Raw genomic sequence first — 24312 nt, 5'->3', positions numbered from 1 at the left:
ACACAGATGAAATGAAACATGAAACCCAGTTTATTATCAGAACAACTACAAAGAAATTGTCCCCTGTGTAAGACTGGAGTGTCAAGTCTCTGCCCTTTTTTCCTCTTTCCTTCAATGGTGGGTGTGGAGTGACTGTGCGTCCCACCAGAACCACGTGTCATGGCTGAGTCACATCCTCCTGCCCTTGGAATGAGAGGCACAGCGGAAGAGCTTCACACGGAAGGGACACGGGGAGACTGGTGCCTGGACCATGGTGCTTCTCTCTTCCAACACGTCCACTCACCCCTTGGGAGACCCTCAAAAGCCAGTTACATTACATGTTCACAGAATTTTTGGTAAAAGTAAATACCAATTATAGTGAGGAAGAACTTTGACCATGAAATATTTTAAAAACTAAAAAATGTTTATATTTCATTTAACATTTGACACAGAAGAGACCACATTTGAATAAACACATTCAATCTTCAGAGCACTTTCATTGTGGTTTTGGACCTCAGATATGACAAATACTTATATTGACAAATCCATAATTTCTTTTGTAATTTCTTTTTATTTTTACAAATTATACCATGATAAAATTTGACAAAAATTATTCATGTGAAAGTTTCCTTTAACATTTTATAAGTTAATCAAGTGCATACCACAATAGATTTTTGGTTGTTGTTTCAATAGGGTGTTCTCGTGATTTTAGTATTACACAACTTTAAGCTGAGACTACACTCAGAAATAAGTTTAGAAAATGGCATTACAAAAGGTTGGGAGTGAGCAGTAAAAAAACAAACAAACCCATGCAGGGCTGTTGTGCTGTGGGAAATCAGATGTGTTCACTGCCATAAGTCTTCAGTGCGGCCAAACTTAAAAACCAGCCCTCTGTGAATAAAACAAGAAATATCACATGACTCCCTGAATTTGAGAAAAGAATATGTGAGATTTTGAGAATGGTGTGAAACAAGCAACAAAGAATAACTGATGAGTTGTAGAAGAAATTTTGGTATGAAATGTATCAAAACAGAAACTGATCATACTAAGGTAGTGAATTCTTCCATTATGTTCAACTGTGCTATTAACCACCATATTCCCAACAATCTTAACTTTCCAGTACTGAAGACACATGTGACTTTTAAAAAGTTACCAGTGTTTACTATGTAACCATTATATGTCTGATTTTTTTTTTTTTTTTTTGAAACAGAGTCTCGCTCTGTCGCCCAGGCTGGAGTGCAGTGGTGCGATCTCGGCTCACTGCAAGCTCCGCCTCCCAGGTTCACGCCATTCTCCTGCCTCTGCCTCCTGAGTAGCTGGGACTACAGGCACCCGCCACCACACCCGACTAATTTTCCGTATTTTTAGTAGAGATGGGGTTTCACCATGGTAGCCAAGATGGTCTTGATCTCCTGACCTTGTGATCCGCCTGCCTCAGCCTCCCAAAGTGCTGTGATTACAGGTGTGAGCCACCGTGCCCAGCCCTGTATGTCTGATTTTATAAAATTCATTCAACAAACTGTTTTGGTGCCAGGGCTATAAAATAAGATACATAGCCACTGCCCTCAAATTGCTCTTACTCTTGCTAACGTGATGTGGTTAAGTGTGCGGGTGGTTGGAGAAGGAGACTTATACACCAAGTATTAAGGGGGCACAGAAACACAGAATTCAGTCACCCTGAATAAGTTAGAAAAGGATTTACAGAGGTGGTAATATTTGAGATGGGCTTTTGCGGAAAAACGGGTTTGAATGGGAGACTGGTAGGAACAAGACCTAGCAGGATGATGAAGGCAGGTGTTTCGGGGACAGGAAACAGTACATCAGAGGGGAAAGAGGCATAAGAAAGCATATGGGGCTTCTGGAACAGCCCAGGAGACTGGTATGACAGGAATTTGCCCTCACAGAACTACAGTCCAGGGCAAGCTTGTCCAACTCACAAAGCGTGGGCCACACGTGGCCCAGGACAGCTTTGAATGTGGCCCAACACAAATTCGTAACTTTCTTAAAACATTATGAGATTTATTTTGTGATTTTTTTTTTAAAGCTCATCAGCTATTGTTGGTGTATTCTATGAGTGCCTCAAGACAATTCTTCCAATATGGCCCAAGGAAGCCAAAAAATTGGACACCCCTGGTCTAGGGTTTAGGTGAAGGAATGTCTACAGTTGTCCTTGAGGCTTCAATTTAAAAGAGGCAAGAGGGCAACTGTATGCATAAAATGACACCTGAGGTGTTAACAGAACAAGGAAGAATCCACCATGGCCAGATTACGGTTGGCCATGAGGAGGCAGGGAATGGACACAGCCAGGCTTTGGGAAGCCAATTACCAAGGGTGGCAAATCACCCACAGGTGCCTTAGACGAGCCAGAGTGCAGATGCCTGCCTGCCTGCATGCTCTATGGGGCAGCTGGCGCGCAGTCCCAGGCACCAAATGAAATGGGGGCCATAAGCCAGACACAGTGGCTCACGCCTGTAATCCCAGCACTTTGGGAGGCCAAGGCGGGTGGATCGCTTGAGCCCAGGAGTTTGAGACCAGCCTGGGCAACATGGCAAAACCCCGTCTCTACAAAAAATACAAAAATTAGTCGGGCATGGTGGCATGCACCTGTAATCCCAGATCTTTGCTCTTCTAGTTAATATCGGATCTACTGCTGTAACAAAGAAAAACTGAAGTTGGTTATTAGAGGCCTCTACTGTCCAAATAGCTTAAAAGAGATGCTGTAACTTCAGAATACTCGTCACAAGATATGAACTCTAATTTGAAGAGTTTCATGGGCAGGAGCCAGGGACCAGTCCCTCCTACACTGTCAGATGGTCACCTCTGGTACTGACATCTGTCCATTCTGACTTCTGAAATATTAATTCTATGCTGCTGCTGAGTACCATTCTGTTACGAATCAGAATGGCAGGTGTCCCCTCCAAATCTCATGTTGAAATGTGATCCCCAATGTTGGTGGTAAAGTCTAGTGGGAGGTGTTGGTCATGGGGGCAAATCTTTTTTTTTTTTTAAGAGGGAGTCTCGCTCTGTCAACCAGGCTGGAGTGCAGTGGCGTGATCTCGGCTCCCTGCAAACTCCGCCTCCCAGGTTCAAGCGATTCTCCTGCCTCAGCCTCCCGAGTAGCTGGGACTACAGGCACACGCCACCACGCCCAGCTAATTTTTTTGTATTTTTAGTAGAGATGGGGTTTCACTATGTTGGCCAGGCTGGTCTTGAACTCCTGACCTCGTGATCCACCTGCCTCAGCCTCCCAAAGTGCTGGGATTACAGGCATGAGCCACTGTGCCCGGCCAAGGGGGCCAAATCTTTCATGAATGGCTTAGTGCCATCCCCTTGGTGATGAGTAAATTCTGTTAGTTCACATGAAAGGTTGTTTAGAGGAGGCTGGTACCTCCTCTTCCTCTCTGTCTTGCTTCATGTGATATGCTGGCTCCCACTCTGCCTTCTGCCATGACTGGAAGCTTCCTATGGCCCTCACCAGAAGCAGATGTTGATACCATGCTTCCTGTTCAGCCTGCAAAACCATGAGCCAAAACAAACCTATTTTCTTTCTAAATTATCCAGCCTCAGGTACCCCTAAATAGCAATGCAAACGGACTAACACAACAGGCAACCTCCTACAACTACTCTGCTAACTGCGCCCATTACCTGGGGTTCAATTTGCTTACAGGATACAAGGTATAACCCAAAGAGGCTGTGCATCTTGTCACATCTAAGTTTACATGCCTGGTGATGGAATAGAACAGGTGTGAATACCCACTGGTGGCTCTTTCTCAAGGGCAACTATTACTATTTCAAGAGGGCTTCAGTAGACATGGGATTTTTGTTTCTTTTTTGGAGGTGGGTGGGAAGGGAAGGGGAAGGAAAAGTCCCGTAATATACATCAGATTCCTAGCCTTTTTTGGATTAGGGACTTCTTTGAAAATCTGATGAAAGCCACAGACTCTCTCTTTCCAGAAATACGCAAAACACCAATTTCCTGCATATGGAAATGTCCGGTGATACCTCACCTTCAGAAGGCTACTGAAAGAATAAAGGTTAAGAACTCTTGGCCGGGCGTGGTGGCTCATGCCCATAATCCCAGCACTTTGGGAGGCCGAGGCAGGTGGGTCATGAGGTCAGAAGATCAAGACCATCCTGGCTAACATGGTGAAACCCTGTCTCTACTAAAAATACAAAAAATTAGCCGGGCGTGCTGGCAGGTGCCTGTAATCCCAGCTACTCGGGAGGCTGAGGCAGGAGAATCACTTGAACCTGGGAGGCGGAGTTTGCAGGGAGCCAAGATCACGCCACTGCACTCCAGCCTGGGCAACAGAGCAAGACTCCTTCTAAAAAAAAAAAAAAAAAGGCCGGGCGTGGTGGCTCACGCCTGTAATCCCAGCACTTTGGGAGGTCGAGGTGGGTGGATCACCTGGGGTCAGGAGTTCGAGACCAGCCTGACCAACATGGAGAAACCCCATCTCTACTAAAAATACAAAAAAATTAGCCGGGCATGGTGGCCCATGCTTGTAATCCCAGCTACTTGGGAGGCTGAGGCAGGAGACTTGCTTGAACCCAGGAGGTGGAGGTTGCAGTGAGCCGAGATGGAGCCATTGCACTCCAGCCTGGGCAATAAAAGCGAAACTCTGTCTCAAAAACAAACAAACAAACAAACAAAAACTTCTGATGCAGGCTGGGTGTGGTGGCTCACACCTGTAATCCCAGCACTTTGGGAGGCTGAGGCAGGCAGATCACGAGATCAGGAATCAAGACCACCCTGTAAAAATACAAAAAAAATAGCCAGGGGTGGTGGCGTGTCCCTGTAGTCCCAGCTACTCAGGAGGCTGAGGCAGGAGAATCACTTGAATCCGGGAGGTGGAGGTTGCAGTGAGCCGAGATCGTGCCACTGTACTCCAGCCTCGGTGAGAGACTGACACTCTGTCTCAAAAAAAAGAAAAACACACACACACACACACACACACACACAAAAATTCCTGATGCAGAGGGTTAAGAGCTGTTGAGCTGTTTTGTTTGTGGGGTTTTTCGGCCAGTGACGGGGGTAGGTTGTGGGGGCTGGAGGGGGTGGTGGTGGTTGGAGGAATAGCATGGGTAGAGAAAAGGGCAGGCCTTAAATTTCTAGGAAAGATGAACATCAGAGAAGATTATTGATAAAAGCCTTGAGGTTTTTAGAGATTTTCGTCATCTTTTCATTTATAATTGAAAGGGAAGGATAAAAAATGTTTGGCTTTTCCTCCACACCTCAAATCTCACTCACAAATTCTATGATATCAAGGACAGAAGAACTATAAAATATATCAGAAACCAAAATTTAAGGATAAATGGTTTCAGGCAGGCTTTCACTTAAAGCAACTGTTAGAGATCTAAGTTTAAAATGAACATCACCAGTGTTATGTAACTAAATCTTCATGAATCATAGTTACTCACTCATTAAAAGGGGGCGTGTTAGCAATCTTAAAAATTAATATATGCTCCTAAGGTTGGCAGCAAACCAACTCATCTATTTAAAATATCCTTCTCAACCTTACTCTTCATGTTTTATGAAAATATCATGGGGGAGGGGCATTGGATGAGTAATTAGGCAACTCAATATAGAAAATGATATAAAAGAAGCTATTTTTTTAAAAAAAGATAAAGAATGCAAAACAAACTTACCCAAAAAAGATGAAGGCATTCTGGAAAAATACAGCAATTCCAGGGTATACTATGTCTTTTTCTGTAAAAATAATTGCAGTGTTTAGAGGGTTATGATCTCAAAACATTTAGTTTCAGATATATTGGCAAATACCAGTTTTTCTGCCTAGAAGAATTGATTTTTCTTAGAATTAGGGTTGGCTTGAGTATTAAAAGACATGATGTGTAACAGAGTCTAGCATGGCTTTAGTAAATGATAGCTCCCTTAGTTCATTTAACAAATATTTACTGGGGGCATACTGTATGCTGGCCCTATTTAATGCTGAGGATACTGCAATGAACAAAACAGGTAAAATTTTTTTTGCCCTCATGGAACTAGAGAATATACTGAATAAAAAGAAGACAAAATAATGCAGGAAAGGTGGAGAAGTGTAGTGTGACATCGGACACAGATGGCCAGGAAGACCCCATGAGAAGGTGACACTGGAGTAAGGACACGCAGGAAGTGAGGGCAGAAGCCATGCACACGCCCTGAGGGAGCACGCCAGTGATTACAGGAACAGCCACGTAGGCACAAGAGGGAAGAGCAGGGACAGGGTAAAGAAAGAGGGCAACTGGGCGGCGGAGACCTGGCAGTCACAGTTAGGACTTTGATTTTTACTCTGAGTGAGATGAGAAGCCACTGGGTTGTGAGCAGAAAAGTGATCTGAGCTGACATATTTTAAGAGGATCCCTCTGGCTGCTGTGCTGAGGGTAGATTAGAGGAGGCAAGAGAGGAAACAGAAATCAGTTAGGAGGCTCTTCCAGGAAATCAGGTGAAAGATTATGATGGATTGAACCAGGGTGGTAGCAATGGAGAGATGGTAAATGGTGGTTAGACTCAGGATATATTTTACAGCACAGTCAACAGGATCTGCAGATAGACTGGATATGGGCATGGGAGGAAGACAAATGTCATCTTTGACAGGCCTTCATGAACATCCAGGGCTTTTGGCCTAAACACCTGGAAAGACAGAGTAGCCAGCCATTAACTAAGATTGGAGGGACTGCTGGAGCAACATTTTTTTCTGATTGTATCTAGAAGTGAAGTTGAAATTCTCATAAATTTCTACTACTGGAATTGTTAATGACTGCTCATTGACAGAGGCACAATAAATAGGTGAACTGTCAAATTTTTCTCATTTCAGAACAGCTTTGGTTAATCTGATTAACGTAACAGATGGTTTGCATAGGTCTTCACCACTATTTCACGTTAAATAACCATTACCACTAGAATGGCTTCTAAAAATGTTATAAAGCCAACTTTATAAAATTACAGATCAACTGCTAATAATTCTCAAAACATAACCTTGCTCCTGAAGCTTTCAGGAAAATAGCCTAAAATTATGAGATAAAGACATTCCTATAAAAAGGGGCCCTGTATTAATAGTTGTATCTGGGAAAGAATTATCAGTAATTTCATTTTCTTCGAGTTCTTTTACATTCTTAGTTTTCTATAATGAACAAGTATTATGCAATTCCCATGATAAAAAGGCAATTTTTTTCCTTTTTGTTTTGTTTTTTGAGAGGGTCTCCCTCTGTTGCCCAGGCTGCAGTGCAGTGGCATGATCACAGCTCACTGCAACCTCCACCTCCCAGGTTCAAGAGATTCTCGTGCCTCAGCCTCCCAAGTAGCTGAGATTAGAGGTGTGTGCCACCATGCCTGGCTAATTTTTGTATTTCTAGTAGAGATGGGGTTTTGCCATGTTGGCCAGACTGGTCTCAAGCTCAAAATATATACATTTTAAAATATATATATGGCTGGGCGTGGTGGCTCACTGCTGTAATCCCAGCACTTTGGGAAGCCAAGGCAGGTGGATCACCTGAGGTCAGGAGTTCAAGACCAGCCTGGCCAACATGGCAAAACCCTGTCTCTACTAAAAATACAAAAATTAGCTGGACATGGTGGCAGGCGCCTGTAATCCCAGCTACTTGGGAGGCTGAGGCAGAAGAATCGCTTGAACCTGGGAGATGGAGGTTGCAGTGAGCTGAGATCGCATCACTGCACTCCAGCCTGGGCAATAAATATATATATATAAAACAGATTTTATAGCAGCAAAAGAACAACTAACTTATAATATCATGTTAAATGCAAATGGGGATAAAAATTATAATAACTAAAAACATAAGAAAAGAGAACAAAAGGAAATCAAAATATTTAAGAGTGGTGAAATTATTATTACTTTTCTTTTTTTTTTTCTTTTCTTTTCTCTTTTTTTGAGACAGGGTCTCACTTTGTCACCCAGGCTGGAGTACAGTGGTGCAATCACAGCTCACTGCAATCTCTGCCTCCCAGGCTCAGGTGATCCTCTCACCTCAGTCTCCCAAGTAGCTGAGACCACACGTGCACGCCACCATACTCGGCTAAATATTTATTATTTGTAGAGATGGGGTCTCCCTGTGTTGTCCAAGCTGGTCTCAAAATCCTGGCCTCATGCAGTACTCCCTCCTTGGCCTCCCGAAGTGCTGGGATTACACTGCACCCACCCTTTTTTATTTTCTACAATTTTGGTAACATGATTTTAATAATAAATTACACATGGCTAGGCCTAGTGGTTCACACTTGTAATCCCAGCACTTTGGGAAGCCGAGGCAGGCAGATCACTTGAGCCCGGGAGTTTGAGACCAGCCTGGGAAACATGGTGAAGCCCCATCTCTACAAAAAATACAAAAAACTAGCAGGGCATGGTGGCATGTGCCCATCATCTCAGCTACTCAGGAGGCTGAGTGGGAGGATTGTTTGAGCCTGGGAGGTGGAGGTTGCAGTAAGCTGAGATTGTGCCACTGCATTCCAGCCTGGGTGACAGAGCAAGACTCTGTCTAAAAAAATAAAAAAAAATAAAAATAAAATAAAAAATACAAATATTTGGAAATATCTATTACTCCTGTCTATGAGATTAAATGATTTTAATAAAAATTTAGGAAACATTATTTTCATCTAAAAGTTACATTTTATTCAAATAAGTGTTAAAATATGAGCAGAATATATATAACCTGGTCCAGTTTTTATAAATCATTAATACTGTATTTTTACTATGACAGCCATAGCAATTTTACCTGGACCATTAAATGGGTTTTCTATTTTTCTAGGGTCCCTCAAGGTGAAATTTCACCCAGGGTCTAACAGTATACCTTTTCCTGAGCTTGCCTTAAAGTGGCCTTATATAGCAGATGTATATTAAATGTTAGTTTACTTTTCTGTTTGAAAGGAGGTGACATCATATTACCAGGGAGGTTTAACTGAATAAAACTCAATTCTGGGATGTTAGAGCTTTGCACAGATATTCTGAAAGTCAGAACTTGTTAGGCCAGGCTTCAGGCCAGGAGTTCAAGGCCAGCCTTAGCAACATAGCAAGATCCAGCTCTACAAAAAATTTAAAAATTAGCTGGGTATGGTCGTTCGTGTGTGCCTGTGGCCCTAGCTACCTGGGAAGCTGAGGTGGGAGGATGGCTTGAGCCCAGGAGGTTGAGGCTGCAGTGGGCCATGATCATGCCATTATACTCCAGCCTGGGTGATAGTGAGACTCTTGTCTCTAAAAAAGAAACAAACAAAGCTTGCTAACTAGCTAGATAACATATGTTCTGCTTTTGAGATTTTTGGAACCCAAAGAAAAGCAGTGTTTAGAGCTGTCTCATCCCTTCCAGGCTCTGGATAAGAAGAAAAAAGACTGAAGAAAGGAATACTAAAAATATACAAGACAAAGAAAACCAAACACTGTCAGTGGCGGCGGGGGGGGGTCCCGGATATAAATGCATCGCTAGTAGTTGGCCCATCTATAGGAAAAAAGTTTTATTCTAAAATAACCAACTTTAATGCGAAATTCCAGTATTCCACTGAAGTAAATTGTAACCTATGTTTTCTCTTACCTTTAGCAACATAACCTCCAAAAAGAATCCACATAGATGCAATCAGAGATCCAAAGGCCAACATGAAACCAATGAAAAGCCAAATGCGAGCACCTTGAAAGAAATAATATTTTACCAGAATTCTTTCTCATAGGGCAGTACAATGAACTTTCAAAAAGAAAACAAAACCCAAACAGAAAAAAAAAAGTGCAACTGCCATTAAAGTCTAATGTAAGAACAGTAGAAGATGTGTTAAACATCTTCATCAGTGTACCTGTTGGCCTTTTTCTTCTTGGTTGGTCTGTATAGATTTTTAAAAATTATTTATGAGTCTGTATAAGTGCATATACTTACTTTCCCCAACTGCCTACACTGAGAAAACCTATATTCAACCTTCCTATAAAACATCTCATAAAATCTGTTTCACCATATTTAGAGGCTCATTCTCCTTATGCTTTTATATGGACAATGCTCCTACATTTTTTTTTTTTTTTTGAGGCAGAGTCTTGCTCTGTCTCCCAGGCTGGAGTGCAGTGGCGCCATCTCGGCTCACTGCAAGCTCCATCCCCCAGGTTCACGCCATTCCCCTGCCTCAGCCTCCAGAGTAGCTGGGACTACAGGCGCCCGCCACCACGCCCAGCTGATTTTTTGTATTTTTAGTAGAGACGGGGTTTCACTGTGTTAGCCAGGATGGTCTCGATCTCCTGACCTTGTGATCTGCCTGCCTTGGACTCCCAAAGTGCTGGGATTACGGGTGTGAGCCACTGTGCCCGGCTGCTCCCAGATCCTCCAAGAGTACTTTCAAACAGTAACACAGACATACAGTAAAAAATTCATATTCAGTGATACACGAATCTCAAAGCTACCATATTTCACTTTCTGGGAAGTTAGGCAGCAAAATAAATTCAAATTTACTGTCACTAGAACTTAGGAAGGTTGCATTAAAATTATGTTAACAGAGGACAGCCAACTTTCAAATCACATTAACATGTTTGTGAAGATTTGCTCTAAATAATAAATGGAGTCATGACTGCCTAAAATGAATTCTGATAGGGCCTCTTTAATTTGCATAAATACATTTTAATAAAAACACTGCCTACAGCTCAATAAAGCACAGCAAATAGAATGTTATATGTTAATTCCCAATTTCAAGCCCACAACATAAAACAATAGATTCAAAATAATAAGCTGTTACTCACAGATATATTAAAACAAATAGAAAAGTGGTATTTCCATGTGAAATTCTCATCTTAAGGATTTAAGCATGTATAAAAAGATGCTGTTTGCACCTATTTACCTGTTTGACCCAGACAACCTTCACTGTAACTATCACCTCGGACTTGTCCATTCGATACTGCATTAATCCTGTATGAATAAAATAAAACCAAGAAATCAGGGTCCATGACACCAATTACCAGAAACAATAATCTAGTTTCTCAAATTTAAGGTTAGGCCTGAAAGTCCTTTTTTTTTAAAGATACAGGGTCTCACTCTGTTGCTCAAGCTAGAATGCAGTGGCATAACCATGGCTTACTGCAGCCTTGAACTCCCAGGCTCAAGTGATCCTCTCACTTCATCCTCCTGAGTAGCTGGAATTACAGGTGTGCACCACCACACTCGGCGAATTTTTAAAAATTTTTTGTAGAGACAAAGTCTCGCTATGTTGCTCAGGCTGCTCTCAAACTCCTGGCCTCAAGAGATCCTCCTTGCCTTGACCTCCCAAAGTGCCACCACACCTGGCTCATAGGCCTTCGGTTCTTGAGTAAAGAGTTCATATGACTGGTCTCTTCAACCAGATACTCTTTCTTTTGTTTTTTTTGAGACAGAGTCTCGCTCTGTCTCCCAGGCTGGAGTGCAGTGGCGCAATCTCGGCTCACTGCAACCTCCACCTCCCGGGTTTTACGCCATTCTCCTGCCTCAGCCTCCCGAGTAGCTGGGACTACAGGCATGCACCACCTACGCCCGGCTAATTTTTTTTATATTTTTAGTAGAGATAGGGTTTCACCGTGTTAGCCAGGATGGTCTCGAACTCCTGACCTTGTGATCTGCCCGCCTCGGTCTCCCAAAGTGCTGGGATTACAGACATGACCCACTGCGCCCGGCCAGATACTCTCTAGAGCAGTGGTCATGGGCCCCAGACTAGCAGAATCAGCATTACTTGGCAACCTATTTGACAAGAAAATTCTCTGGCCCTAACCTAAACCAGCAAAGCAGACACTCTGGGCATGGGGCCCAGAAATCTGAGTTTTAACAAGTCTTTCAGGTGAGTCTGGATTGTTAAAATTTGTGAACGAGGCTGGGCGTGGTGGTTCATGTGTATAATCCCAGCACTTTGGGAGGCCAAGGTGGGCGGATCACTTGAGGTCAGGAGTTCAAGACCAGCCTGACCAACACGGAGAAACCCCGTCTCTACTAAAAATACAAAATTAGCTGGGTGTGGTGGTGCATGCCTGTAATCCCAGCTACTCGGGAGGCTGAGGCAGGAGAATCGTTTGAACCCAGGAAACAGAGGTTGTGGTGAGCTGAGATCGCGCCATTGCGATTCAGCCTGGGTGACAAGAGTGAAACTCCATCTCTTAAAAAAAAAATCGGGAACAAAATTCTCAAAATTTTCTTTTGCTAAGATTGGAACAGGTAAAAAGATAATTTCCCTTGGTTCTATCTGATATTCCATTTGCATATATCAGACATAACATGTACTCATGTATGGCGATGGCAGAGGGAGAAAATGGGCCCTAGATAATCCAAATATTTCTTAAAATTGGCTTTGGAATAAATTTTTTGTAGTAATTTTGTACTGATGTCAAATGTTTGGAGAAATAATTATATTTCAAACAACACAATAACTTTTTGCTCTGAAGACATTACTGAATAGAGATTCAAGTGGTAAAATCTTTTTTTAATCCTTGATACAAGCTCTAAACATAAGAAGTGTTTACTAACTTTTCATAGCATACCACTCTAAATTGAGATAGGCTTGCTTTCTAAGTATCCTTTGAAACATTCCAAATGTCATGGGAAAATGTTCACAATACATCAAGTTAAAGTTACAAAACATTATACCTATGATATATATACCCATTTAGTTGTGTGTGTCTAACACTAGAATATAAGCTTCATGAGGACAGGAGCCATTGTCTGTCTTGCTTCTCATTTTCATTCTCAATGCCTAGCACAAGGCTAGGGGCTTCGCACATAGTAGGTGCTCAATAAATGTGTTTAGGTCAGGCCTGGTAGCTTGTGCCAGTCATCTCAGCACTTTGGAAGGCCAAGGTAGGAGGACTGCTTGAGCCTGGGACTTTTGAGACCAGCCTGGGCAACATAGTAAGACCTTGTATCTACGAAAATAAAAAAGTGTTGAATATAGGAATCCTAGTTTTTTTCACAGTAATATGATGTCTTAATTTATTCATACAAATCTAAGTTTCAGAATGATCAAAATACTCAATTATTTTCAGTGATCTCTGTACAGTACTAAATTATTTTGTATACAAAATAAATACATTAAAAACAGGCTTCATATTTAAAAGTAAAACACAAATAAATGTTCTTGGGTTACTGGTTCTCAGCTCTTGTCTTCCTTGCTGAGCCATCTGAATAAACTTCAGGGCCCTCTGTGAGCCACCACAATCCTGTCTTCACTATTAGGGACACTCTGGAATGAACAATCTCTATTTGTTCCCTGCTATGACTATTTTTATGTATGTTCTCAAATTTATAGAAAAGTTACTAGTTAAATAATCTTTTTCCTGAAACGTCTGGTATTTGTCAACATGATGCTCCATAATTGGGGGTTATAGGTGTGCTCCTGGTGTTGGGGTATAGCTGTTCTGGGCACTCTGAGCGGACAGAGCGGCCACACTGCTTCCCCTGCCCCATCTGGACAGCCTCTTCACCCTGCTCAGATTCCAGCATCCCACGTAGGGCTGCCTTCTTCCACCCCGCACTCCGCTGCACGGACCCTGCTCAGGATCTGAGCCCATGCTGAGCTGCCCCTTCCCACCCTGCCTGAGCCCAGCAGCCTGCTCTGGGCCACCACAACTTGTCTTTCTATAGAGGATGCCTGTCATGCTTGACCTCACCTAATAGTTTTTGTACTGAATTTTTCCAGGAAGAGGAAAGGAAGAGGAGAAGAGTTACATATTACTTTTAGAACATATAGATGTGTGTTAGAGAAAGAGAAAACAGAAGAAAACACTGGTAGAGAATCTGTCAAAATGTTATAGTTTGGTGAGATTACAGGCAACTTCGTTTTTGCTTATTGGTATATCCTACTTTTTTTTTTTTTTTTTTGAGATGGAGTCTTGCTCTGTCGCCAGGCTGGAGTGCAGTGGCATGATCTCAGCTCACTGCAACCTCCACCTCCCGGGTTCAAGCAATTCCCCTGCCTCAGCCTCCTGAGTAGCTAGGACCACAGGCGCGTGTCACCACACCCGGCTAATTTGTTGTATTTTAGTAGAGATGGGGCTTCATCATGTTGGTCAGGATGGTCTTGATCTCCTGACCTCGAGATCCTTCCGCCTCGGCCTCCCAAAGTGCTGGGATTACAGGCGTGAGCCACTGTGCCTGGCCTACCCTACGTTTTTAAAATTAAAAAATATAGAGTAATACACAGAACATTTATTAACATTTTTAAAGCCACAAAATCAGAGAACTTTTGTAATAAGAGAAAAAAATAATAAAGTTATTAATGAAAGAATAGCTGCTTTTTGACTCCTATCCATTTGAGTTATAATTAACTAACAGTTTTTGTTTAAAATTATGGCCTGATACTATCTGACACTATAAAAAAAGATGTAAACTGAAGCCAAATAGATGATAAACATTTATAAAAACATGAAGTCAGCTCTGCTATAATTATGTTAATGCAACAGAGTGTAAGTTTAGCAGGAAACACGTTTGAATAGTACATTCAAGCTCATATACAGCTATACTTCCCCTCCATAGTCAGACTTGCTACTGCTTCAAAGGGGAACAAAATAATTTTTAAAGATCTGAGGACAAAAGCAGGACAAAAATACAATCACAAAAGTAAAACTTTTAAATCTAAACCAATGTTGAAATTTAGGTGTCAGCTTTCTAAAAGAATTCTAACAGCATCATTATTACAGTAAAATAAATTGCAACAAAATGGAAAGAACTAGAAATAGCTGCATACTGGCCGAACTTCAAAGAAAAAGACCACAGCCCTTTGCTATCAGTGGCTTCTGAAGTCAGACCTTTACTTCTGCGAATGAATAACTACTCTGGCACTGACTCCACGCCAGGCACAGTCAAACTGGCTGCCCTTAGCCACTTGCTTTACTCTGAAAATACAAGTTACTGTGTTTACACTTAAGTAACTGTAGCAAAATTTAAAAATGTGTGTAATTTTCAACTTGGATTACCTGGAAGCCTGGAAGAGATGACTCTACAACCTAAATTAAAAGTCTACAGAAGGCCGGGCATGGTGGCTCACGCTTGTAATCCCAGCACTTTGGGAGGCCAAGGCAGGTGGATCACCTGAGAGGTCAGGAGTTCGAGACCAGTCTGGCCAACATGGTGAAACTCTGTCTCTACTAAAAATACAAAAATTAGCTGGGCACAGTGGTGGGTGTCTGTAATCCCAGTTACTCAGCAGGCTGAGGCAGGAAAATTGCTTGAACTCGGGAGGCAGAGGTTGCAGTGAGCCGAGATCATGCCACTGCACTCCAGCCTGGGCAACAGAGCAAGAGCCTACCTCAAAAGAAGAAAAAAGGTCTACAGAAAGCTAATGGACAATGGTAGAGGTCAGGATGGGGGCTATACAGGTGTGACGGAAGTGCTGATTGAGAACGTTCTGGGGTGATGTTTTAAATCTTGATCTAGATGCTGTTTACATGGGTGTATATGTAAGTAAAAATTTGTTGAGATGTGTATATGAGTTGTGCACTTTATGTATCTCACTAAATGCATTTTTTTTTTTTTTTTGTCTGTCTCCTGGGCTGGAATCCAGTGCCACAATCTTGGCTCACTGTAATCTCTGCCTCTCAGATTCAAGCGATTCCCCACCTCAGCCTCCTGAGTAGCTGGGACCCACAGGCATGCACCACCATGCCTGGCTGATTTTTGTATTTTTTGTAGAGACAGGGTTGAGAGCCACATGTTGGCCAAGCTGGTCTTGAACTCCCGACCTCAAGTGATCCGCCCACTTTGGCCTCCCAAAGTGCTGGGATTACAGGTATGAGCCACCATGCCTGGCCAGAATGCATTTTATATTACATTTTTAAAATAATAAAGGCAGAGAGGCACAGTGACTCACACCTGTCATCCAGCACTCTCGGAGGCCAAGGCAGGAGAATCACTTGAGATGAAGAGTTCAAGAACAGCCTGGGCAACATAGTGAAATCCTGTCTTCACAAAAAAACTATTTAAAAAATAGCTGGGTGTGGTAGTATGTGCAAGTAGTCCTAGCTACTGGGGAGGCTGAGGCCGGAGGACTGCTTAAGCCCAGGATTTTGAGACAACGGTGTGTTATGATCATGCCATTGCACTCCAGCCTGGGTGACAAAGTGAGGCCCTACTTCTAAAACATTTTTTTTTTTTTAATTTAAAAAGGAAAACCTGATTCTTTTGCAGTTCTTAGACATGATGATTGGGTGTTCATGTGCATGTTTGAGATGTGCCTCCCTCAAACCTTGTTCTTACATCAGCACCTTACCCGTCTAACATGAAAAGAAAAAAAAGAAAAAAAAGGCCCAGAGAGAGAGTTGATCCCTAAAGGAAGCATTCATAATTAAGGAAACAAAAAAAGGCCCTTAGAAATTAAAACATGAGAACTGAAGTGCAAAAATGTTTAACAGATTGCAATATAAAATAAAAAGATACAGAGATGAGAATTCTAAGAAAACATATCGGCTGGGTGTGGTGGCTCACGCCTGTAATCCCAGCACTTTGGGAGGCCGAGACGAGCGGATCACTTGAGGTCAGGAGTTCAAGACCAGCCTGGCCAACATGGTGAAACCCGTCTCTACAGAAAATATAAAAACCAGCCAGGCATGGTGGCGTGTGCCTGTAATCCCAGCTACTTGGGGAGGCTGAAGCAGGAGAATCGACTGAGCCTGGGAGGTGGAGGTTGCAGTGAGCAGAGATCATGCCGTTGCACTCCAGCCTGGGCAACAGAGCAAAACTCCATCTCAAAAAAATAAATAAATTAATTAAAATAAATACTTTTTTCTTTTAAATTTATTGAGACAGAGTCTCCCTCTGTCACCCAGGCTGGAGTGCAGTGGTGTGATCTCGGCTCACGGCAACCTCTGCTGCCCAGGTTCAAGTGATTCTTGTGCCTCAGGCTCCCGAGTAGCTGGGACTACAGGCACCCAACACTGGGCCTGGCTAATTTATTTTTTATTTTTTGAGACAGAGTCTCACTCTGTCGCCCAGGCTGGAGTGTAGTGGCGTGATCTCTGCTCACTGCAACCTCTGCCTCCCGGGTTCAAGCAATTCTCCTGCCTCAGCCTCTCGAGTAGCTGGGACCACAGTCGTGTGCCACTACACGGGCTAATTTTTTGTATTTTTAGTAGAGACAGGGTTTCACTGTGTTAGCCAGGATGGTCTCGATCTCCTGACTTCGTGATCTGCCTGCCTTGGCCTCCCAAAGTGCTGGGATTACAGGCGTGAGCCATTGCGCCCAGCCTTTTAAAATTATTTTTATTAGAGACAGGGTTTCACCACGTTGGCCAGGCTGGTCTCAAATTCTTCACCTCAGGTGGTCTGCCCGCCTCGGCCTCCCAAAGTGTTGGGATTACAGGTGTGAGCCACCATGCCCGGCCAAAGTAAATACTTCTTGTATCCAAAAAAAAAAAAAAAAAAAAAGATGTGGTAACTGGAAAAACAGTGGATTCAACCCAGATCGACATGGGAGGGAAGTCCCACGGTGACAGTGCTGCAGCAGGCTTACACAGTCATCAATTCATAATGAAACAGACAGATATGGGCTTCTGGGATGTTGATTTCTATTACAAAAGAGGTTATAATACATTAAAGAATATAATTGAGAATCTGGGAAAAAAATAAAGATGTGATAATAGTAGAAAACGTAAGAAAACAAAGAAAAGGCAACTAGAAACTCTAGGAAAAACGAAAAACCTAACAAGGCTACTACAGTCCACATAGTAACTGTCCAAATTAGAACTGCGGCATTCAAGAAGAATGAAATGAATCCTAAAGAAAATATACATTCTTTCTACCGACAGCCACCAAAAAAAAAAAAAAAAATCAGAAACTCTAGGAAAGGTCAGGCACAGTGGCTCACGCCTATAATCCTAGCACTTTGGGAGGCCAAGGCAGGTGGATCGCTTGAGCCCAGGAGTTCAAGACCAGCCTGGCAAACATGGTGAGACCTCGTCTTAATTAAAGAAAAAAAAAAACTATAGGAAAAAAACAATACTAAATAAGAAAGTCATAGCCCAAGTATGAAGCAAACTAAACGATTTTATGAATTTGAGAAACTGGTAAGAATACAAGAATATTTTCAAAATATATTGATAAATTTGAGAAGCACAGAGTCATGGTGCTTATACTAGTTGGCACTGCAATAAATTTTGTTTACCGGTTTTAAAAATTTTTTCAACAGGAATGCTCCTATTAAAATATAAGGTCATTTCATTCTTCTGCTCAAAACCTTCCAATGGCTTCCATTATGCTTACAATGAAAGTAAAGTTCTTATTTTTGTGATGGGGTCTCGCTCTGTTACCCAGACTGAAGTGCAGTGGCACAATCATGACTCACTGTAACCTCAACTTGACTTCCCAGGCTCTGGCAATCCTCCCGCCTCAGCCTCTGGAGCAGCTGGGACCACAGGCACGCCCTACCAATTTTTGTATTTTGGTAGAGATGAGGTTTCGCCATGTTGCCCAGGCTGGTCTCAAATTCCTGAGCTCAAGTGATCCACCCACCTCAGCATCCCAAAGTGCTGGAATTACAGGCATGAGTCACTGCATCCAGCTGAAAGCAAAGTTCTTATAATGCTTTTCAAGGCCCTATACCATCTGTCCCTCTCCATCACTTCTCTGATCTCATCAATTTCTCTTTCCCTTGATCTTGCTACTGCAGTTATACTGGTCTCCTTGCCGTAAAGCCTTTGTACTTGCTGTTCCACCTGCCTGGAATGAATCTCTCTTATATATCCCCATCCCCTGGTCAGCTCCTTCACTTTCTTCAAGTCTTTACTCAAAGTCACCTTCTTAGTGAGATCTTCTCTGACTCTGCTGAAAATTTCTGGCCACGTGTGGTGGCTCACACCTGTAATCCTGGCACTTTGGGAGGTCGAGGTGGGAGGATCACTTGAGCCCAGGAGACCAACCTCAGCAACGTAATGAGACACTCTCTCTATAAAAAAATTTTTTTTTTAAATTTCTATCCCTCCTATTGGCATCCCATATCTCCTTTCTCTATTTTTTTCTCCTTTGCACTTATTTTAAATGACAAAAAGACATGGATTTTTCCTGTTTTATTAACTACTATATGTCCTGTACCTAGAGCAGAGTCTGGAATATAAAAGCTTAATATTGTTGAAAGAATTATCCCTCAGACAAAATACAGTTTCTGACTTAAATATAAAGCTATAAACCCTGGGGGTATAAAAATAAAAGAATAGCTGAGAGAAGCTGGGAGGGAATGGAGAGGTACACAAAAAGAACAAAGAGGACTGCTGCTTTTCTGTGTAAGTCCATCTCTACTGTATGACTTTTAAATCATGTCCAGTATGTTAATCTGATAATATTTAGAATTTTAAATCTATGCAACTATATTTGAAACATTTTTATTTTGTGGCAAGCTATGTAAGTAATGCCAATTATGATGACACTTACATTAGGAAGGCTATGGTTGCTATAACACCACAGGCATGGTATGAGTGGTTGAAATCTTTCATGGTGGGATAAATAACAGCTGCATCTATGATAATCCACCAGCCTGTAAAAAACTAAAACAAAGGAGATACCAATGAGAAATCATAGCAATTCTGTATCTCACTGGCTAAAAGCAAGGTATTTAAGTGAGGAGATCCCTTTTAATACATTTCAAAAATGTTCTAGCTTTTTCCCACACGTAATTTGCACATGGCCTAATAGCTGATTAGGTACCCTTAAATCTGACAGCAATTTATATTTATTAACATAACTTTTCTCTAAGCCTACTTCAATCATTATTTAATTTTTATCATAATAAAGCCTTGTAATCTAATTTGGTGAACTAGAAACCAGTTATCTCGTGGAGGGGAAAAGGAAAAAAGTGACTCAAATTCCAACTGACAGAAGAAGTGTCCTGTTGATATATGATAAGCTTCCAGAGAAACAGTCCCCAAAATCAAGAAAAAAGCATTCAAATTAATATGGAGAACAATTATTGTTCACAGAATTTTAGCTATCTTCTTGGTGTGAAATAACACCTCTGAGGTTCTGCTTTTGATGAATTCCAGTGCAGTCTAAAGATGGTTTCAGGTGTGATTTTAAATTCAATTTAAACACCAGATTACAATTTATCTAACTGAATTTAGCTCTAGATATTAACAAGGGCAAAGGTATAACAAAATAACCCCAAAACTTCACAAATAGTTTTTATCATCTGAGCAGAAATTTACAATAAAATTATATTAACCAAATTCTGAGAAGTAGCCTAGAAGATTTTAAAAGTAACCCCCTTTCCTATCCCCACACCAAACCCTGGCTCAGTTAGCTCTGGGAACTGACATCTTCGGGCAATTATTTTAAAGTAACAATTTTAGGCTAGTCAAATTACTTTTATTAGGTTACAGACAGATCCATACTCGATTAATAACATTTTTAATGGCTAGCATGAGTACGTATGCCTTTTTTTTTACCCTCAGCTCAATATATTTAAGATATTTTCTTCACAGACTAAAAACTCAAAGCTTTTTGGCCAGGTGCAATGGCCTGTAATCTCAGGACCTTGGGAGGCCAAGACCAGTGAATCACTTGAGCCCAGGAGTAGGAGACCAGCCTGGGCAACATGGAAAGACCCCATCTCTACAAAAAAAAAAACAAAAAAACAAAAATTAGCCCGGTGTGGTGGCCTTCACCCGTGGTCCAGGCTACTCCGGAGGCTGAGGTGGGAGGATCACCTGAGCCCGGGAGGTCGAGGCTGCAATAAGCAGTGATTCCACCACTGTACTCCAGCCTGGGAGACAGAGTGAGACCCTGTCTCGAAAATAAATAAATAAATCTTAAAGCTTAAGAAAAAATGGCTTGGTGCAGTGGCTCAAGCCTGTAATCCCAACACTTTGGGAGGCCAAGGCAGGCAGAACATCTGAGGTCGGGAGTTCAAGACCAGCTTGACCAACGTGGAGAAACCCTGTCTCTACTAAAACAAGAGCAAGGCCGGGCGCGGTGGCTCACGCTTGTAATCCCAGCACTTTGCCAGGCCAAGGCGGGTGGATCACGAGGTCAGGAGATCGAGACCATGGCGAAACCCCATCTCTACTAAAATACAAAAAAATTAGCTGGGCGCGGTGGCAGGCGCCTGTAGTCCCAGCTACTCGGGAGGCTGAGGCAGGAGAATGGCGTGAACCCCGGGAAGCGGAGCTTGCAGTGAGCTGAGATCGCACCACTGCACTCCAGCCTGGGCGACAGAGCGAGACTCTGTCTCAAAAACGAACAAACAAACAAAAAAACAAGAGCAAAACTCTGTCTCAAAAAAAAATAAAATAAAAAATTACTCTTTAGAGCCTATGACACCATATGATCATAAAAAACTAATAGCAGATTCCTTGAGGGATCTGAAGTGTAAATAAGAATTTTATTCTGTAAATTACTTCTACACAATGTATTTTAATGAGTTTCCTTTTTGTTTTTGCTTTTTTAAAAAAAATTTTAAGGGGCCATGCTAATCTTCTCTGTATCATTCCAATCTTAGTGTATGTGTTGCCAAAGTGAGCACTTTTTTTTTTCCTGAGACTGAGAAGAAAGTTAACTGGATTATGGAGAAATGCAATCGTATCTATTGACTGGTTTTGACCTGATTGCTTCTTAAACACTTCCTTGTACCTTAATGTACCCATTAAAAGGAGATATAATCCATATCATGAACAAATGTTTTATTATGCCATTTTTACCATGCAGTTAGAATAACCCACCCACTCTGTTAATCAAATTTTAAACCATAAACTCTTAAAGTGGAACTAATAACTCTCCATAAACAACAAAATATCAACATGGTCAAAGTGGTCAAAGATAAAATAAATAGTACATATTTTAAGACATCCTGCAGAATTCAAAGCCCATAAACACAAACGCACCAAAAAGTAAGGTCCAAATAATCAGTAACACTTACTAGTACACCAGCAGCAATGGAAGCAATAGTATTGCGCTTTTCCCCCCAGTCAATACATTCTGAGCATCTCAAGCCCTCTAGAAATCCAGACATTTTTTTCAGGTCACTTAAAAACAAACAAACAATTAAATAAGTACTTCCATTTACTTGCTTCAAACCTGAAAAACAATTAATAGCTCAGGAATAATTAGATAAAAGTGAAATTACAAATGCTTTGTTTTGGTTCCACATACTTCTTCAGAATATTTGATTTAGTTTTTGATGAATTTCCACATTATAACTTTGGAAAGTAACATCTGGATTCATTTAGTATCTTTTTTAATGTAAAAAATGGTTTCCCGGACGGGCGTGGTGGTTCATGCCCGTAATCCTAGCAATTTGGGGGGCTGAGGTGGGTGGGTCACCTGAGGTCAGGAGTTTGAGACCAGCCTGGACGACATGGCAAACCCCATCTCTACTAAAAATACAAAAATTAGCTGGGCGTGGTGGCGCATGTCTGTAATCCCAGCTACTTGGGAGCCTGAGGCAGGAGAATTGCTTGAACCTGGGAGGCGAAAGTTGCAGTGAGCCGAGATCGTGCCACTGCACTCCAGCCTGGGCGACAGAGCAAGACTCTGTCTCAAAAATAATAATAAATAGAAATAAATGGTTTGGATATATTTAAGCAATATTAACAAGGGTGGGTCTCCAAATATTGAAAAAATTTTAACTACTGGTTGACCTCCTCCTGAAAATCTGTCACATCCTATTATTTCTAAGTAGGTATTAAATTAGTTTAGGTGGTACTTTTAATACCAAGTATATGATTACTAGTCCACAAGAGCTCTTTTGTATCATTTTGATTCCAAACTTATTAAATGAATTTGATATTTACAGTCCAGGAGCACTAACATTAGTAGAGACAGAAGTGATAAACTTTGGTTCTGAGTGGAAGTACAGATTCAAATGAAAAATATTTCTCTAATTTACATCTTTTATCACAGAACGTGTTTCTTCACACCTAAATTAAGAAATTAAACATTGCACTGCAGTTCTTACCTCTACCCACATCATTTCCTTTCACTTCATTCACTTCATTATTTTTCTTTCTGCAAGCCTGCCTTTTGGTGTCATTTCTATATAAAGAACATCCACTTTATTTTAATATCCCTATCTCTGATCCTAACGGGTGATTCCAGCCAAAAGCAAACACAGAATCGTGGTTAATATTAATTCAGATTACAAGAATCCAACTGCTATTTAAATATAGCCGACCCAAGCTGTCTTTACAAATTATATAAAACATTCCTGGCCGGGCGCGGTGGCTCACGCTTGTAATCCCAGCACTTTGGGAGGCCGAGGCGGGCGGATCACGAGGTCAGGAGATCGAGACCAGGGTGAAACCCCGTCTCTACTAAAAATACAAAAAAATTAGCCGGGCGTGGTGGCGGGCGCCTGTAGTCCCAGCTAGTCGGAGAGGCTGAGGCAGGAGAATGGCGTGAACCCGGGAGGCGGAGCTTGCAGTGAGCCAAGATTGCGCCACTGAACTCCAGCCTGGGCGACCGAGCGAGACTCCGTCTCAAAAAAAACAAAAAAACAAAAAAAAACATTCCTGTAAGCCGAGCTGTACAGACCTGAGACACAGCCATGTTCTCTCTATTTCAGAGTATGAAAAAGCCTGAAATACGTATAATTTGCGAATAACAACACCCAAACTCCTACAGCGAACTTGAGTCCCTTAAGTTACTTTGTAGCCTGCAATTATGGTTGTCCAAAAATATGACACCCTAAAAAAGAGCAACGTCTCCCATTTTTAACTTCTCTTTTAAAAATTAAATATTAAAATATATGATTACAGCCACTGCTAAGATGCCTTTGCGACAAGTTCAATTTAGGAAATTCACTCATTTGATTCTTCCCCGGGAAGAACTGCAATCCAGTGTTATTTTCGGTTCATCCCAATGGCCCCGCCCCGAATCCATTTTTCTTTGCACGACGACTGGCACGCTCAAGCCAGACCCCGCCCTCCAAACTCTGGGAATTTTAGGTCTCGAGGGACGCGGCTGGAAGATCGGGGAGCCACCTTTAGCCCGGCCACCCCTCGCTGAGGGAGCCGGCCGGGTCACGCTCCTTTCTCCAGGCTTCGGCCTGTCCAGCTGTGAAGTGGGGGACCGGGGGATTTCCAGGGATTCTGGGGTGTCCTGGGGGAGGGCGCGGTCCCCTCTCCGTCTTGGCGGGGTTTGGACGCGGTCGTCTTCTCCCAGCGCCGCCGGACCCGGCTTCCCGGAGGGTGGCGGCAACGAGCCTGTGCTGTGGGCACCAGCCCGTCAGACGGCCCCGGCTCCGAGGCCTCTCCAGCCTGCGGCCGCTACTCTCTTGTCCCCACTCCCTGCCCGACACTTACGTCCAGCCCCGCCGTGCAGTGGTTCCGGAGCCCGGTGTCGCGCCGCGCCTGCCCGCCTCACTTCCCCGGTTTCAGCCAAGAAAACAAAACGGCCCCGGCCTCCAGACACCCGGATGCAGCAGTACCA

The 24312-nt window shown here is 42.4% G+C and overlaps 1 protein-coding gene, 1 non-coding gene and 1 pseudogene across 3 annotated transcripts; 1 reads left to right on the top strand and 2 right to left on the bottom strand.

Moving 5' to 3' along the window:
• Positions 1 to 530: 530 nt before the first annotated feature.
• TMEM50A (transmembrane protein 50A) lies at positions 531 to 24312 on the bottom strand. 2 transcript variants are annotated; one of them, XM_032759366.2, is made up of 7 exons: positions 24186 to 24312; positions 21803 to 21908; positions 19324 to 19436; positions 10790 to 10857; positions 9514 to 9606; positions 5629 to 5689; positions 531 to 870 (listed from the first exon to the last, which is right to left on the bottom strand). In XM_032759366.2, exons 2-7 carry the CDS (start codon positions 21893 to 21895, stop codon positions 825 to 827), a joined length of 474 nt encoding a protein of 157 aa, XP_032615257.1. In that variant the 5' UTR covers positions 21896 to 21908; positions 24186 to 24312; the 3' UTR covers positions 531 to 824. The 2 variants fall into 2 exon arrangements, with proteins under 2 accessions (XP_032615257.1, XP_032615258.1); XM_032759367.2 differs by lacking the exon at positions 9514 to 9606.
• Positions 16078 to 16181, top strand: LOC116814031 (small nucleolar RNA U13). Its single transcript, XR_004371133.1, has one exon. It is a non-coding gene; the product is annotated as a small nucleolar RNA U13 (small nucleolar RNA).
• LOC116813966 (U6 spliceosomal RNA) lies at positions 21346 to 21409 on the bottom strand (annotated as a pseudogene).

Source organism: Hylobates moloch, unplaced genomic scaffold (assembly GCF_009828535.3).
Source record: "Hylobates moloch isolate HMO894 unplaced genomic scaffold, HMol_V3 SCAFFOLD_9, whole genome shotgun sequence".
Taxonomy (NCBI): domain Eukaryota; kingdom Metazoa; phylum Chordata; class Mammalia; order Primates; family Hylobatidae; genus Hylobates; species Hylobates moloch.
This window is presented reverse-complemented; position numbering and strand designations above follow the sequence as displayed.